The sequence below is a fragment of the Sesamum indicum genome, linkage group LG5 (assembly GCF_026168435.1).
Source record: "Sesamum indicum cultivar Baizhima isolate 11 linkage group LG5, ASM2616843v1, whole genome shotgun sequence".
Taxonomy (NCBI): domain Eukaryota; kingdom Viridiplantae; phylum Streptophyta; class Magnoliopsida; order Lamiales; family Pedaliaceae; genus Sesamum; species Sesamum indicum.
In genome coordinates this window covers 20146985-20159683 of record NC_142661.1, presented here as the reverse complement: position 1 = coordinate 20159683, position 12699 = coordinate 20146985, and the positions used below count along the sequence as shown (strand labels likewise).

The 12699-nt window shown below is 35.4% G+C and overlaps 1 protein-coding gene and 1 non-coding gene across 2 annotated transcripts; both read right to left on the bottom strand.

Moving 5' to 3' along the window:
- Positions 1–573: 573 nt before the first annotated feature.
- Positions 574–1667, bottom strand: LOC105161472 (metallothionein-like protein type 2). Its single transcript, XM_011079170.3, has 3 exons — positions 1502–1667; positions 1159–1242; positions 574–1042 (listed from the first exon to the last, which is right to left on the bottom strand). The coding sequence occupies exons 1-3, from the start codon at positions 1564–1566 to the stop codon at positions 949–951; spliced, it is 243 nt and encodes an 80-aa protein (XP_011077472.1). The 5' UTR covers positions 1567–1667; the 3' UTR covers positions 574–948.
- A 6302-nt stretch (positions 1668–7969) lies between these two features.
- On the bottom strand, positions 7970–8042 carry TRNAK-CUU (transfer RNA lysine (anticodon CUU)). Its single transcript has one exon. It is a non-coding gene; the product is annotated as a tRNA-Lys (tRNA).
- Between the last annotated feature and the right edge of the window lie 4657 nt (positions 8043–12699).

Below are 12699 nucleotides of genomic sequence, written 5' to 3'. Positions count from 1 at the left end.
ACTACTGCCATCCATCAAAATTTATATATCTTCAATTATATTTATTTTTTAATAAAATAACATTACTTTGTTCAATCAACATATTTCGAATCATACAAACTACGAGGATTTCAATTTCAAGATTAGATGTCTGAACCTAGTACACATACACACACAAGACTTCTTGTCATCACTGACATAATCTTATCCCCCTAATCAATCACCACGAATTTTATAGGTTTTAGGTACATCAACTTGAGGAAACGACAATTTAAAAATGTGTCATTTTATTGTTTTGCTTTATTTTGTATTTTCGACATTAAAAAAATAAAAATAGATATAAAATAAATATGTGTTTAAGTATAAATTTGTATATAACTTTAAAGATAATTTAAAATATTTTAAAATAGATGAGTTTAAGCTTGATGTTGGAATTGTGCAATCATGTCTTTGTCTTGTTTGGGGAAATTGGCAAGAAAATGAAACCAAACATAGCAAGAGAAACGTTTGTGGTGGAATGTCTCGGCAAGCATTTTACTTAATTCTTGCAAGTCAAGTCCGGGACAGCCCAAAAACAAAAGTAGAGAGAAATGCTTGCGGTCGAAAATTAGCAGTTGATAATCCTGAAAACAAGAAAAGCCAACATAGAAGAAAGGAGTTTCCATTAATTCAACCTGACTCAACTTTCCTCAGACATCATAATTAATATATAAGGACAGGAGTCCAAGAAGCAGCAGAGATCCTAAACCCCATCTTTTTTTTACAAAAGACAGACAGAGAGAGACTCCAAAAGCAACCATTTCAAACTCCAAGAGACAGACATGGAGGGCATGGCTGCTTTTATTACAGACGCAGTTTTAGGCCCCCTTCAGAGGACACCAAGACACAGAGTTACTACATAACATTAGTAATACTAATCTTCTTCATCTCTGCTTCAGACCCCAGTTAAGATTGGGCCCCTGCCCCACTTCATTTGCAATTGCATGGGTTGCAGGTGCAGTTAGCCCCGCACTTGCATCCGTTCTCTGCACCGCACTCACCAGATTCTGCTCCCTCAAAATATCTGCACAAACATTAAATAAATAAAACGCACAACCAAAATATATATAAATAAATAAATGCAATAATCTTCTTATTTTATATTTTTAATAAAACATGGAAATTAAAATAGATGCATACGTCTTCTGAGGGGCAACGCCGAGGACGAGGGTCTCAGTTGGGGCGCTGACCTCAGAGTAGCTCAAATCCGGGTACATCTTGCACCTGCACAAATCATTACATCATTAAACATCATGGTTTTGAATTCCTATTCGACGTATTTGAAACAGATCGTTTCTTCTAAATCACATTCTAACAACATCAATCTATTTCAAACACGTATGGAAACACATAACAACGTTAAAATGATGAGTCGAAAAACAAATGATCATACGCCTAGATCTGTTTCTTCGAACACAAAATTATCGTTAATTTAGCGAACGAAAACCAAAAAAAAAAGAGGAAATTTGAATGGAATTTTTACCCTCCGCAGCCATTGCCGCACTTGCAGCCAGAGCCGCAGCCACAGTTTCCTCCGCAGCAAGACATTTTCCTTTTATATCTCAACTAAAGATAAATTTAAAATTGATTTAGGATTTCACAAAACTCAGAGAATGCTTTTAATTCAATGCAAGAAGGAAGCAAGAATGGCGTTGATTTATAGCGGAGTGAGGGAGGAGGGGCGTGGACATCGACCGTACACGTGGCGAGATCTGGTGGAGCGAGTGGTCCTCGTAAGTCGGCCCACGCTTGTACTGCCATAACTCCCTCCACGTATCTGTCGTTATCTGTCAACGTTTTTATGTTTGCAAAAAGCAAAGAAATTTCTAAATTCTAATCAGAACCATCAAGATCAAATACTCGGAGTTGAGAAACGTTAGTGGGTTCTAGAACCGCTCCTCCCCCGTCCGATTTCTAGTCTTCTCTCTGCTGACCGTCCAGATATTTTTCGACCATACAATTGTTTACTGGAGTGTTCGAGATTAGATTTTTAGCAAATGGTTGCAAGCAACATTAATTGGATTGCCAATCAGGCCATAATTACAATGAGCCTTTTTAAAATTATAAGTACCTTAATAAATACTTTTCTACAATAAGCCAGATATTCGTCGTGCAGAAGAGAAATGCTATCTCCACTCGGACCAAAACAGAACTTTTACTTGTTCAAATAACAATTAAGGTGAAGTAGGGTCAGGAACAACGAATCTCTTTATGATAAACAGATCCATTTTGCAAGTGCGTTATTACGGGTAGTTCCTACAAAGGATCGGACTAATGACGTATACAATACTTGAATTCTCGATGTAGATGCTACATAGTTGGTTCTCATCCTTCAGAGACTGCGAGTGTAATACGAGCATCCGTCGACAAAAGGATCATCTATAATTTACTCTAATTGTAATTTAATTTATTTTATAAAGAGGGTATTTAAGTAAATACATATTTTGTCTCATAAAAGATTCTTATTTTGTACAATCAGATTTCATGTCCAGTAACTATTTAAAAGAGAGAGAGAGAGAGAGGGAACAGAAGAAGAAAGAAGAAGAATGATTCCTTACACTATGTATTCACCAATACTTTTTCTAATTTTTAATTATAATAATTAATGATAACAAAATGTAAACATATTTTATCTACCGCTGAATATTAGATTTCTTAAATTGAAGCTCATGGGATACGGACTATCATTGTGTTTGGATTTATGTTTTACTTGTTTTGTTTCGTGTTTTGAAAATAGAGAGAGAAAAATAGAGATAAATAAGTATGTGTTGAAAATAGATGATATGTTTGAATTTATGTTTTGGGTTTATTTAAAATATTTTAAAATAAGTGGTGTAGGTATGATGTTAGGATTTGGGAGACAAAAATCACTATTTATTGTCAAAACATATAAATATATATTTTTGTATATAAATATTTTATGTTTAATGTTGTATTTTGGGAGACAAAAAATTACTATTTATTGTCAAATCATGTATGTTTTATATTATATATATATAAATGTATATATATATATATATTATATATAGAAAGTTAAAAAACAGAAAAACACGCAGATAAGGTGTAAAAACACAAAAGCAAACATTGAGTGAGTTTTATCTTGTTTCGGAAAACGCGAGAATACAAATCCAAACAAAGCCATGTTTTATATTATTTCAACTTAATTAACATATAATGATAATTAAAATTTATTAGTAATACTAATAAAAGTTATGAAGGCCAGCGAAGCCTAATTTAGTTGGCGAAGTTGAGGTTTCATAAGTCATGAATTCAAACCCCGTTATATGTATAAAATATTATTTCAATGCATAGTATGTGTTGTTTCCACTTCATAGTAGTTATTGTATACCTTAATAGTAAGTATTAGTTAGATTTAATTTATTCGATATTATTGATCAAAATAATTATTGTAACAATTTTGTTAAATATTGATATTCAATAAAAAAACGATTATAATCAATTTATTTCAATTAATAATAATTTATCACTCGTACTTAAAAAAATAATAAAAGTTACGAAGAATCGTATAATTGCTCTTTTAAATTAAAAGTTAAAAGGAAAAGGTGGTGTGAGTTGACAAAAATCGTATCCAATGGTCGGATTCTCCTACACCCTACCTACATATATATATCATTTATTGCAGCTGTTTGGAATTTTGTCCATGCAATTCATTATAGAATATGAATAGTTCAAAACCATTTTTGCTTCTTATCGTGCACCAAATATAAACCACAAGAGAGTTAAAAGAAATAAAAATTTCTAGGGGTCCCGTCCCCTTAAATCAATCTTGTTTACTCATAATTGACTATTTATGGCATGTCATATCAAATTTTAAACTATTAAATATATCTGTAAGTATTAATATAATTATTTATTTATTTTAAATAGTTTATCGATTATTGAAATCGTCAAAATTAGTTATTGATTCTACAACTGTGATAGTAGCGGAACCAAGTTGAATTACTGAGGAGCTATAGATTAATTTCTCAATCAAATTGCGGTACCCAAATAGAGAGGAGTTTGGATTAAGAATTATTACTAATTAATGGAAACTAAACAGACAACAACGATAAATTATGAAAAAGAAATCAGTAAAGAAGAATTCTGATGCAAGGGAGTGTACCATCCGATCGTTATGTTAATCATTGATCACACAAGATTAATTTCACAATCAAACATTAAACTTTAAAATCTATTAGAATAGCGGTAACAAATTCCTATTTTTCTATTGTAATTGATTTGACTCAAACATTTAAATCAAAACTTATTATCTCATGATTGGGCACGATAGTGATCCATATTGATTCGATAATAGCATTTGCATCAGCGAAAACAGTTGAACCTAGATCAAAGAATTGAGATAGCTGCAATTATCTAACTTAGTTTTCTTGTCCCTACAAATAAATCATGCAAGCAAATAATTAATTTATTTGCTACTTATATCACTCATTCATGACAAATTACAGATCACTGAACTCGTGAATAGCAGTAGAACAATTGATATTGAGTCGAATTGTCAAATTTATCAATAATAATCATTCCATAAGATGTAAATCAAGACAAGAAATACTCAAAAAAATCATATAAAATCAAGATTTCAAAACATAATAATTGGGTTCAACATTTTTCTTGAATCAAGAAAGAGAATTAGCTACATAACATGTGCATGGAAATTCTTCCTAAAACCCTATAAAAAAACATAAAACTAAAAAGAAAGGAAAAGAGGAGAGGATCTAAGCTAAGAGAGTAATAAAATATGAAATTTGATACTAAACTTCAGCCTTGACACCCCTTTTCATAGCAGTAAAATCGTTCTCTCTCTTGCCTTCCAACTTGTTGTCAGAAAAAGGAAATAAATCGCAGTGAAAAATCTTTTCAAATCACCTATTTTTGTGCAGACAGACTTGAGCATTGAATAGGGCGTGATCATCTTTTCTTGATCACTTTTTGACTTTATTTGAGACTTTTAGCACTTTTTTCTTCAAATGAGGTCAATATCAATGTTTCACCTAAAACACTTGAATTAAGCATGCATTTGAGTGATGAAACACATCCTATCAATACTCCATATTATATTTTAATCGCCAATATACTATTATGATTATTCTACACTTTTATCATGTTTATCACCTATTCCATTATTAATTATATATTAATTTTTATTTTTAAAATTTATTTCATACTTATCTAATTATATATATATATATATGTATATATAGTATTACCTACCACGATGGCTAGTGATTGATGTTTGCAACCACAAAATCCTCGTCCACTCAAATTGGAAGCTAAGTCAAATTGTAGACCTAAGAGAGCAGCCGTCCTGTCACTTAAACTTATATGGTAAAGTCCTTTTAATAATAATAATGATAAATTACAAATGATTTTTTAAAAAAATTTATTATAATTATAAATATTATTTTATTATTTAAAAAATTATAAATACTCTTATAAAATTAACGATTATTTAATAAATATTCTAACTTGATGACCCATTACAAAGAACATTTATTAAACGATCATTAATTTAAAAAAAAATATTTATAATTTTTAAATAAGAATGAAGAATTTGTAATTATTATAAATTTTAAAAATTTATTATAATCAATCTTAATAATAATGAAGCTGAAATTGTCATAAAGTATCAATGTTTGTCTATTTATATAGATATACATACATATACATATATTTATTTCATTTATTTTTATTTTTGGGATGTGAACTGAATAAAACAGCAACCTACTTATTCAACTTGTGTTAATCTCGTACACGAAATTTCTATATCGCCAGCACCGGATCCCAATGCTAACCATCCATGATAATCACATGCAAGTTTGCAACGCTCGTTATTGCCAGTTTATGTAGAAATATAAAAATTAAAAAACACAAAATCTACCAAGTTAAGATAATTCTTTTATATCCAATGTTCAAAATTAATATTTACTAGTATAGTATTTTAATGATTCTTATAAATTATTTATATTGGGAAACCTGCAAAATATTGTAAAATTACTATTATATTTCCAGCCAAAAAGTTTTTTTTTTTTTTTTGGTTCTGCTTGGATAGCGACTTTATTTTTTAATAATAATGATAATAAAAAAGGATAATTAAACTTTTCTTCTTGAGGTTTGCTTCTGTCTAACAAATAAATCCTCTCATTAGTCAAAATTCATATTGATTTTGCTGATATTAATAAAAAAAAAATTGAATGAAAATTGATATTTACCCTTGATTAAGTTAAAACTAACTTATTCAGGTCAAATAATTTTTTTTTCGAACTAAACTACCCCTTATAGTGATGAATATATACTTCCTCACATTCATTAACGCGTGAAAATATATGAGGGTAATTTGGTCATAAAAATATCTATTTGACATGTTATAAGTTAGTAATAAGACAATCGAGCGTAAATGTAGATTTTTTTATTAACATCAACAAATTCGGTCTATTTTGACTAACGGAGGAATTTATTTATTAGGCGAAAGTAAATCTCAAGAGTGCTAGATCAATTCTCCAAATCATAGAAAATTTACGTATAATTACTTCAATCCTTAAAAAATAAGAGTGCAGTTATCCCTAATAAACAAATATACTTTCAATAACTCCACTAATTAAAAAAGAAATCATGTCAAAGAAGTTTTGAGCAGAGAAGCAAGTCCTTAAGCACCATAGATATAGGCATAGGATACTAACTCATAACTACTGATGTCTTCGTTATAGGTTAAGGCTAAGACCGATGTCTTATTATTTAAGGTCACGGGTGCAATTTCCATCTAACGTGTGGATGTTTGACTTTATGTGAGTTATTACTATTTATTTATTGTCATTAGTCATATTAATTTAATAATTGAATAAATATATTATTTAATGTGTCAAAATGAGTTATTGTTAATTATTTATTATCAATAATTAAAAAAACAAAAGAATACTAACTCATATATTATAGTTATGATAAAGATGGTTTGAAAATTCCCACTCGATATCATTAGAGTTTGCGATTCTATTTAAAATCTGAAAATGCGATTCCTGGTTATTTTGTCTCCACCACATGGGGTGGTGATTGCTCTATCAGGACCTACATGCAAATGTCTGCTTTCCACCATCTCAACTCTCGAGTCACATATCTTCCATGCAATAATATATGTTTAAGAGGTAATTATATTTGATCTCTTTAAAACATATAAAATTATATATTTTGTAGAAAAAATTTAAAATTATACTAATATGTTCTTTTAAAAATTTTCTGTTTATAACTTATCCCTTTTCATTAGAGTTTAAACGTAAAAAATTAATGTCAGCAGAAAAATTACATAAATACCAATTTTACTCATTATCCATCATCCCCGGATAATATTATATATGTAAGGGGATAAATATTATATATATATATATATATAAAGTTAAAAAGATGTAGTTGTAATAAAGTATTATTCTTAAACTATAGTCATTCTATACAAAATAGTCGTTTATGATCGAAAAACTAGTAAATTTTTTTGAGAGGAGATTTAAAGTGTAATTAATGCTAGATAATTAATTAAAGGCAGGGAAAGAGGGTGAAAATGGGAAAAGAGAAAGAAAAGGGAAAGGGAAATGGGAGCTACTTTATGGAAAGGGCACTGATGTTGAGGTGGGGTTGCAATGATCTTCTTCCGCTTGCTGTGGATGCAGAATCTCCTTTTGCTGCTGTGGAGGTACCATAAATAATAATGCATTATGGGGAATATGAATGAATGGGTAAAAAGGGCAGCGCCGGACCGGAGAGAGAAGAGCGAGGGAACACAAATCGTGTTCTTCTCTCTTCTCTGTCAAATCCTTTGACTCTTGAGGCTGAGCTGTGACGCATACGCATAGGCATAATGCAGATAAGGCTGCTTGCTGCCTGTGGCCAAATGCACTCCTGCTTGCTTTTATGGAGTTGCAAAAGAGTAAATAAAAGAAAGAAAACAAAGCGCCCACCGTGGGGCTCGAACCCACGACCACAAGGTTAAGAGCCTTGCGCTCTACCGACTGAGCTAGACGGGCTTCTTGTTGTTTACATCCTTACTGTTACACACAATCATTAGTAAAACTAGATTTCACCCTCTACAATACAGATTTTTTGTAGAAATCACAATTCGAAGAAGCAGTAAAAATGCAATCTTGTTCAGAGAAATCGCCCTTCAAAGGTCCAAACTCCATTTCTGTTCAAGTGTTCTGTTACAGTCGAAAATGAAGAAGACGATCTCTCCCTTTTAAATAAACTGAATTACCTCCCAACTGTCTAACTAATCCGCAACTAACTAACATGCTTACGTGGACCTATAGCATGCCGAATAAATGACATAAGCCCATGACTGTACAAAAGGCTAAAATACAAAGGAAGGCGTGAATGCAAAAACGCGATTCTCTTCTATCCGTTGTCCAAGGGATGAACAACAACATCAGCAACTCCACCACCTACAGCAGCTTGATCTTCCATCCTGTTGCATTGGGAATTCATGTCAGCCTGAGTTCCAAGGATTCCAACAGCCCCCCCACAAGTGGGAACGGGGGCAAAGCACACAAGGCCCAACTTGGAGACGAACGAACTGAAGAGCTTGACAGAAACAGATTTCGTGAATATATCGGCAATTTGAGCAAGACTCCGAACCAAAACAGGCATGATAAATCCATCCTTATACGCATCACGAACAACGTGACAATCAATTTCGATGTGTTTCGTCCGCTCGTGGAAAACTGGGTTCGCAAGGATATGGACTGCAGCTTTATTGTCACATGAAAGTGAAATCGGCAAAGTGACTGAAACCCCAAAGTCAGTAAGCAAATACGACAACCAACGCAATTCACATACCGTGGCTGCTAAACTCCGATACTCAGCCTCGGCGGTCGAACGAGACACAGTCGACTGCTTCTTAGTCTTCCAAGAAAGAAGAGTCGGCCCAAGGAACACACAAAAACCAGTTAAAGAACGTCTGGAATCAGGACACGATGCCCAATCCGCATCACAGAAAGCCTGAAGTTCAAGAGAGTTGGCAGCGGGAAAGAACAGTCCAAGGGAAGGCGAACCTTTTAGGTAACGGACTACATGGAGTGCAGCTTTCCAATGAGCTTCACAAGGCCGGTTGACATATTGACTTAACTGCTGTACAGAGTAAGAAATGTCAGGCCTTGTGAAGCTGAGATAAAGTAATCGTCCGACCAAGCGCCTATATGAATCAGAGGTCGGAAGCAGAGAACCAGTGTTAGAGCTCAACTTGAGCCCAGGTGGCAGAGGCGTAGCAGCAATTTTTGCATCAGTTAAGCCGGTGTCAGCAAGAATGTCCATCACGTATTTAGTTTGAGCCAAATAGATCCCTTGCGAATTGCGAGCAATCTCCAAACCCAGGAAATAACGAGCTTGGCCAATGTCCTTAATTGTGAAGAGTTGATGCAGGTAGGCTTTAACCTTCTTAACATCATCAATGTCTGCACCTGCAAGAAGTATGTCATCGACATACACAAGGAGTGAAATCAAGCCATTAGCAGTGTGTAAAAGAAATAAGCAATGATCATGTGCACTCTGATTGAAACCAAATTGCTGCAGCTTCAACGTCAATTCGACATTCCATTGTCGCGAGGCTTGTTTCAGGCCATACAACGATCGTTCCAACTTGCAAACGAGACCAGAATCCACTTTATATCCAGCAGGAGGCGTCATGTAAATGTCCTCCTGTAGGTACCCATGAAGGAAAGCATTATTCACGTCCAATTGTTCCAGCACCCAACCCCGAGCTGCAGCCAAAGCAAAGAAAAGTCTAACGGTAACTGCCTTCGCCACAGGCGAAAAAATCTCTGTGTAATCAACCCCCTCCACTTGATTGAAGCCCTTCGCCACGAGGCGTGCTTTACATCGCTCAACACTCCCATCTGCCCGTAGTTTAATCTTGTACACCCATTTCGAACCTATAGCTCGTTTACCTGCAGGTAAGGTTGTCAACTTCCACGTCTGATTTCGTTCCAAAGCCTCCAACTCAGCATCCATCGCCGCCCTCCACTCAGGATGCTTCACAGCCTCTGCAAATGAACGAGGCTCTTGCAAGGTCGTCAATGATGCTACAAAAGATGAGTAACTTGCTGAAGTTGGGAGCAGAGAGATGGAATTATTGTGGCACACAAAATCATCCAACCAGAGTGGTTTGCGGGTAATTCTGGTGGACCTTCGAAGAAGAGGTTGGCTGCTTGAGACACTGTTATCTTGCTGAAATGAGGCACTGTCATCATGTTGAACTCCACTAGTAGACATAGGTGTGGAATCAAATGGTGCTGCAGATACAAGTGGGCTTGAAGCAGTGGCCTGAGTATCCTTGTGACTGACCCCAGCTGTGATGGTTGGAAGAGGACAATCAAGCGAGTCTGCAGCCTGTTCTTGGGCAAAAGGGAAGACCAATTCATGAAAAACCACGTCTCTAGAGACAAAGAAAGTGTGATCCTCTAGATCGTACACTTTATACCCCTTTTGTGTCGGCGAGTATCCAAGAAATGTACATCTGTGAGCTCTTTTTTGAAACTTAGATTTGTGTGGGTTGGTGTTCGTTGCAAAACAGAGACACCCGAAAACTTTAAGATGCCCGTATGTAGGTACAGTGCCAAACAACAACTCGAAAGGAGTGCGCCAATGTAGAATGTGTGTGGGAGTTCTATTCATGATATAGGTAGCAGTCAATATTGATTCACCCCAAAACCGAAGCGGTAGAGCAGCTTGAAACATTAGTGCTCTGGCAATGTTGAGCAATTGTCTGTGTTTTCTTTCAATTCTCCCGTTCTGTTGGGGAGTATAAACACACGACGTCTGATGTATAATCCCCAGCCTTTGGCACATAGTTGCACAGTGTATATTCAAAAACTCGGATCCATTATCCGATCGAATCACCTTAACTTTAGCTGCAAACTGTGTTTCAACCATAGTGATGAAGGTGTGCAACGTAGAAACCACTTGATCCTTTTGTTTAAGAAGATATGTCCACAATGATCTACTATAGTCATCCAAGATCGTCAAGACATAATTGCAACCCGTCAAGGTGGATGTCTTGTATGGACCCCAAACATCCAAATGAACCAGCTCAAAAGGCGTAGTAGTGTGCGAGTCACTGTATTTAAAAGGAATTCTGGACTGTTTTGCTTTGGGACAAATTTCACACTTCATTTCCAACGAATTACTCGAGAGATTACATTCTTGAATATGTTTGATAGCTGCCATAGAGGCATGCCCCAATCTAGCATGCCAAAGATTCTCATTACATTCAGAAAAAACAGTACAAGATGTAGGGGAAATCTTGCAAGAAGAAATAGAACTTGCAGAAACAGGGGCCTTCACAGTATATAATCTTTTGTGCAATGTTCCCTTGACCAGCACCCTCTTAGTCACCTGGTCCTGCAACACGCACCCAAACTGATTGAACATACAACTGTAGTTGCCTCCATTGCAGAGCTGACTTACAGAAATAAGGTTGACAGAGAAGTTTGGGATGTAAAGCACTGACTCAAGTCTAACATCATCTGTCAAGTTTACTGAACCAACATATGCAGCTGCTTTCTTTGATCCATCAGAAAGATAGATGTAATGTGTTCGAATAGGAACAGAATATGACTCAAAATTTGATAAATGCGCACATATGTGATTTGTAGCCCCAGAATCAATTATCCAATCATCCATTCCAAGTGTGTTAGAAACAGAGGTATTACCTGCAAATTCCTCATCAGATTGAATGTAATTCACAAAGCTTGAAATAGGATCTGATCTCGTCTCTTTATTCTTCATAAGTTTCAGCAATTCTGCCACCATACTGACAACATCCGTTTGTGCATCTGCTTTGGTTGCCACCATATCTGTTTTGTCCACCTCTTTGGTGTCTAGGTTCCCTGCAAAATTATAAGCTCCACCGGGTTGTTTCTTCCTCTCGTTTAGTGCTTTATACCACTCAGGTGCACCGTGTATTTGAAAGCAAGTTTCCTTCAAATGTCCCTGTTTATGGCAATGAGAGCAAAGCAAGCCTCGTTTATCCTTTTCGAACACTGTTCTGCGCCTCTGTACTTGCCTACGCGGTCCTCCACTGTCTCTTAAAGCCACCTGGTATGCTGTATTATTGGCATTGTCAACAAGGTTCATCTGCACACTACGTTGTTGTTCCACAGCAAAAGTCATGGAGAAAGCCTTCTCCAAGTCAGGTAGCGGATCCATCATAAGTAATTGGCTCTTTTCTTTATCGAAAGTCTCATGGAGTCCCATGAGAAACTGCATGAGTTGTGTGGCACTGTTCGTCTCTGCGATAGCCTTGTTTATCCCGCAAGAGCATCCTCCACAAGTGCATTTAGGTGGCGGTGATAAGCAAAAGAGCTCATTCCATAGCTTTTTCAGTTTCGTCAGGTAACTAGTTAGTGTCATGTTTCCTTGCGAAATCGATGAAATCTCCCGCTGTAACTGATATATCGTTGGTCCAGTGCTACGGCCATATCTTGCCTCTATCTCCAACCAAAGCTCACGAGAAGAGCTCACATACATAAAGCCTTCTACGATTTCCTTCGAAATCGAGTTCCATAACCATGAAGTAACCATGAGATCTGTTCTTCTCCATTGTTCAAATAGAGCAGATCCTATTGCCGGTCGAGGAAAAGTTCCATCGATGAAGGCTAACTTCATCTTGCAGCCAAGAGCGACATAAAC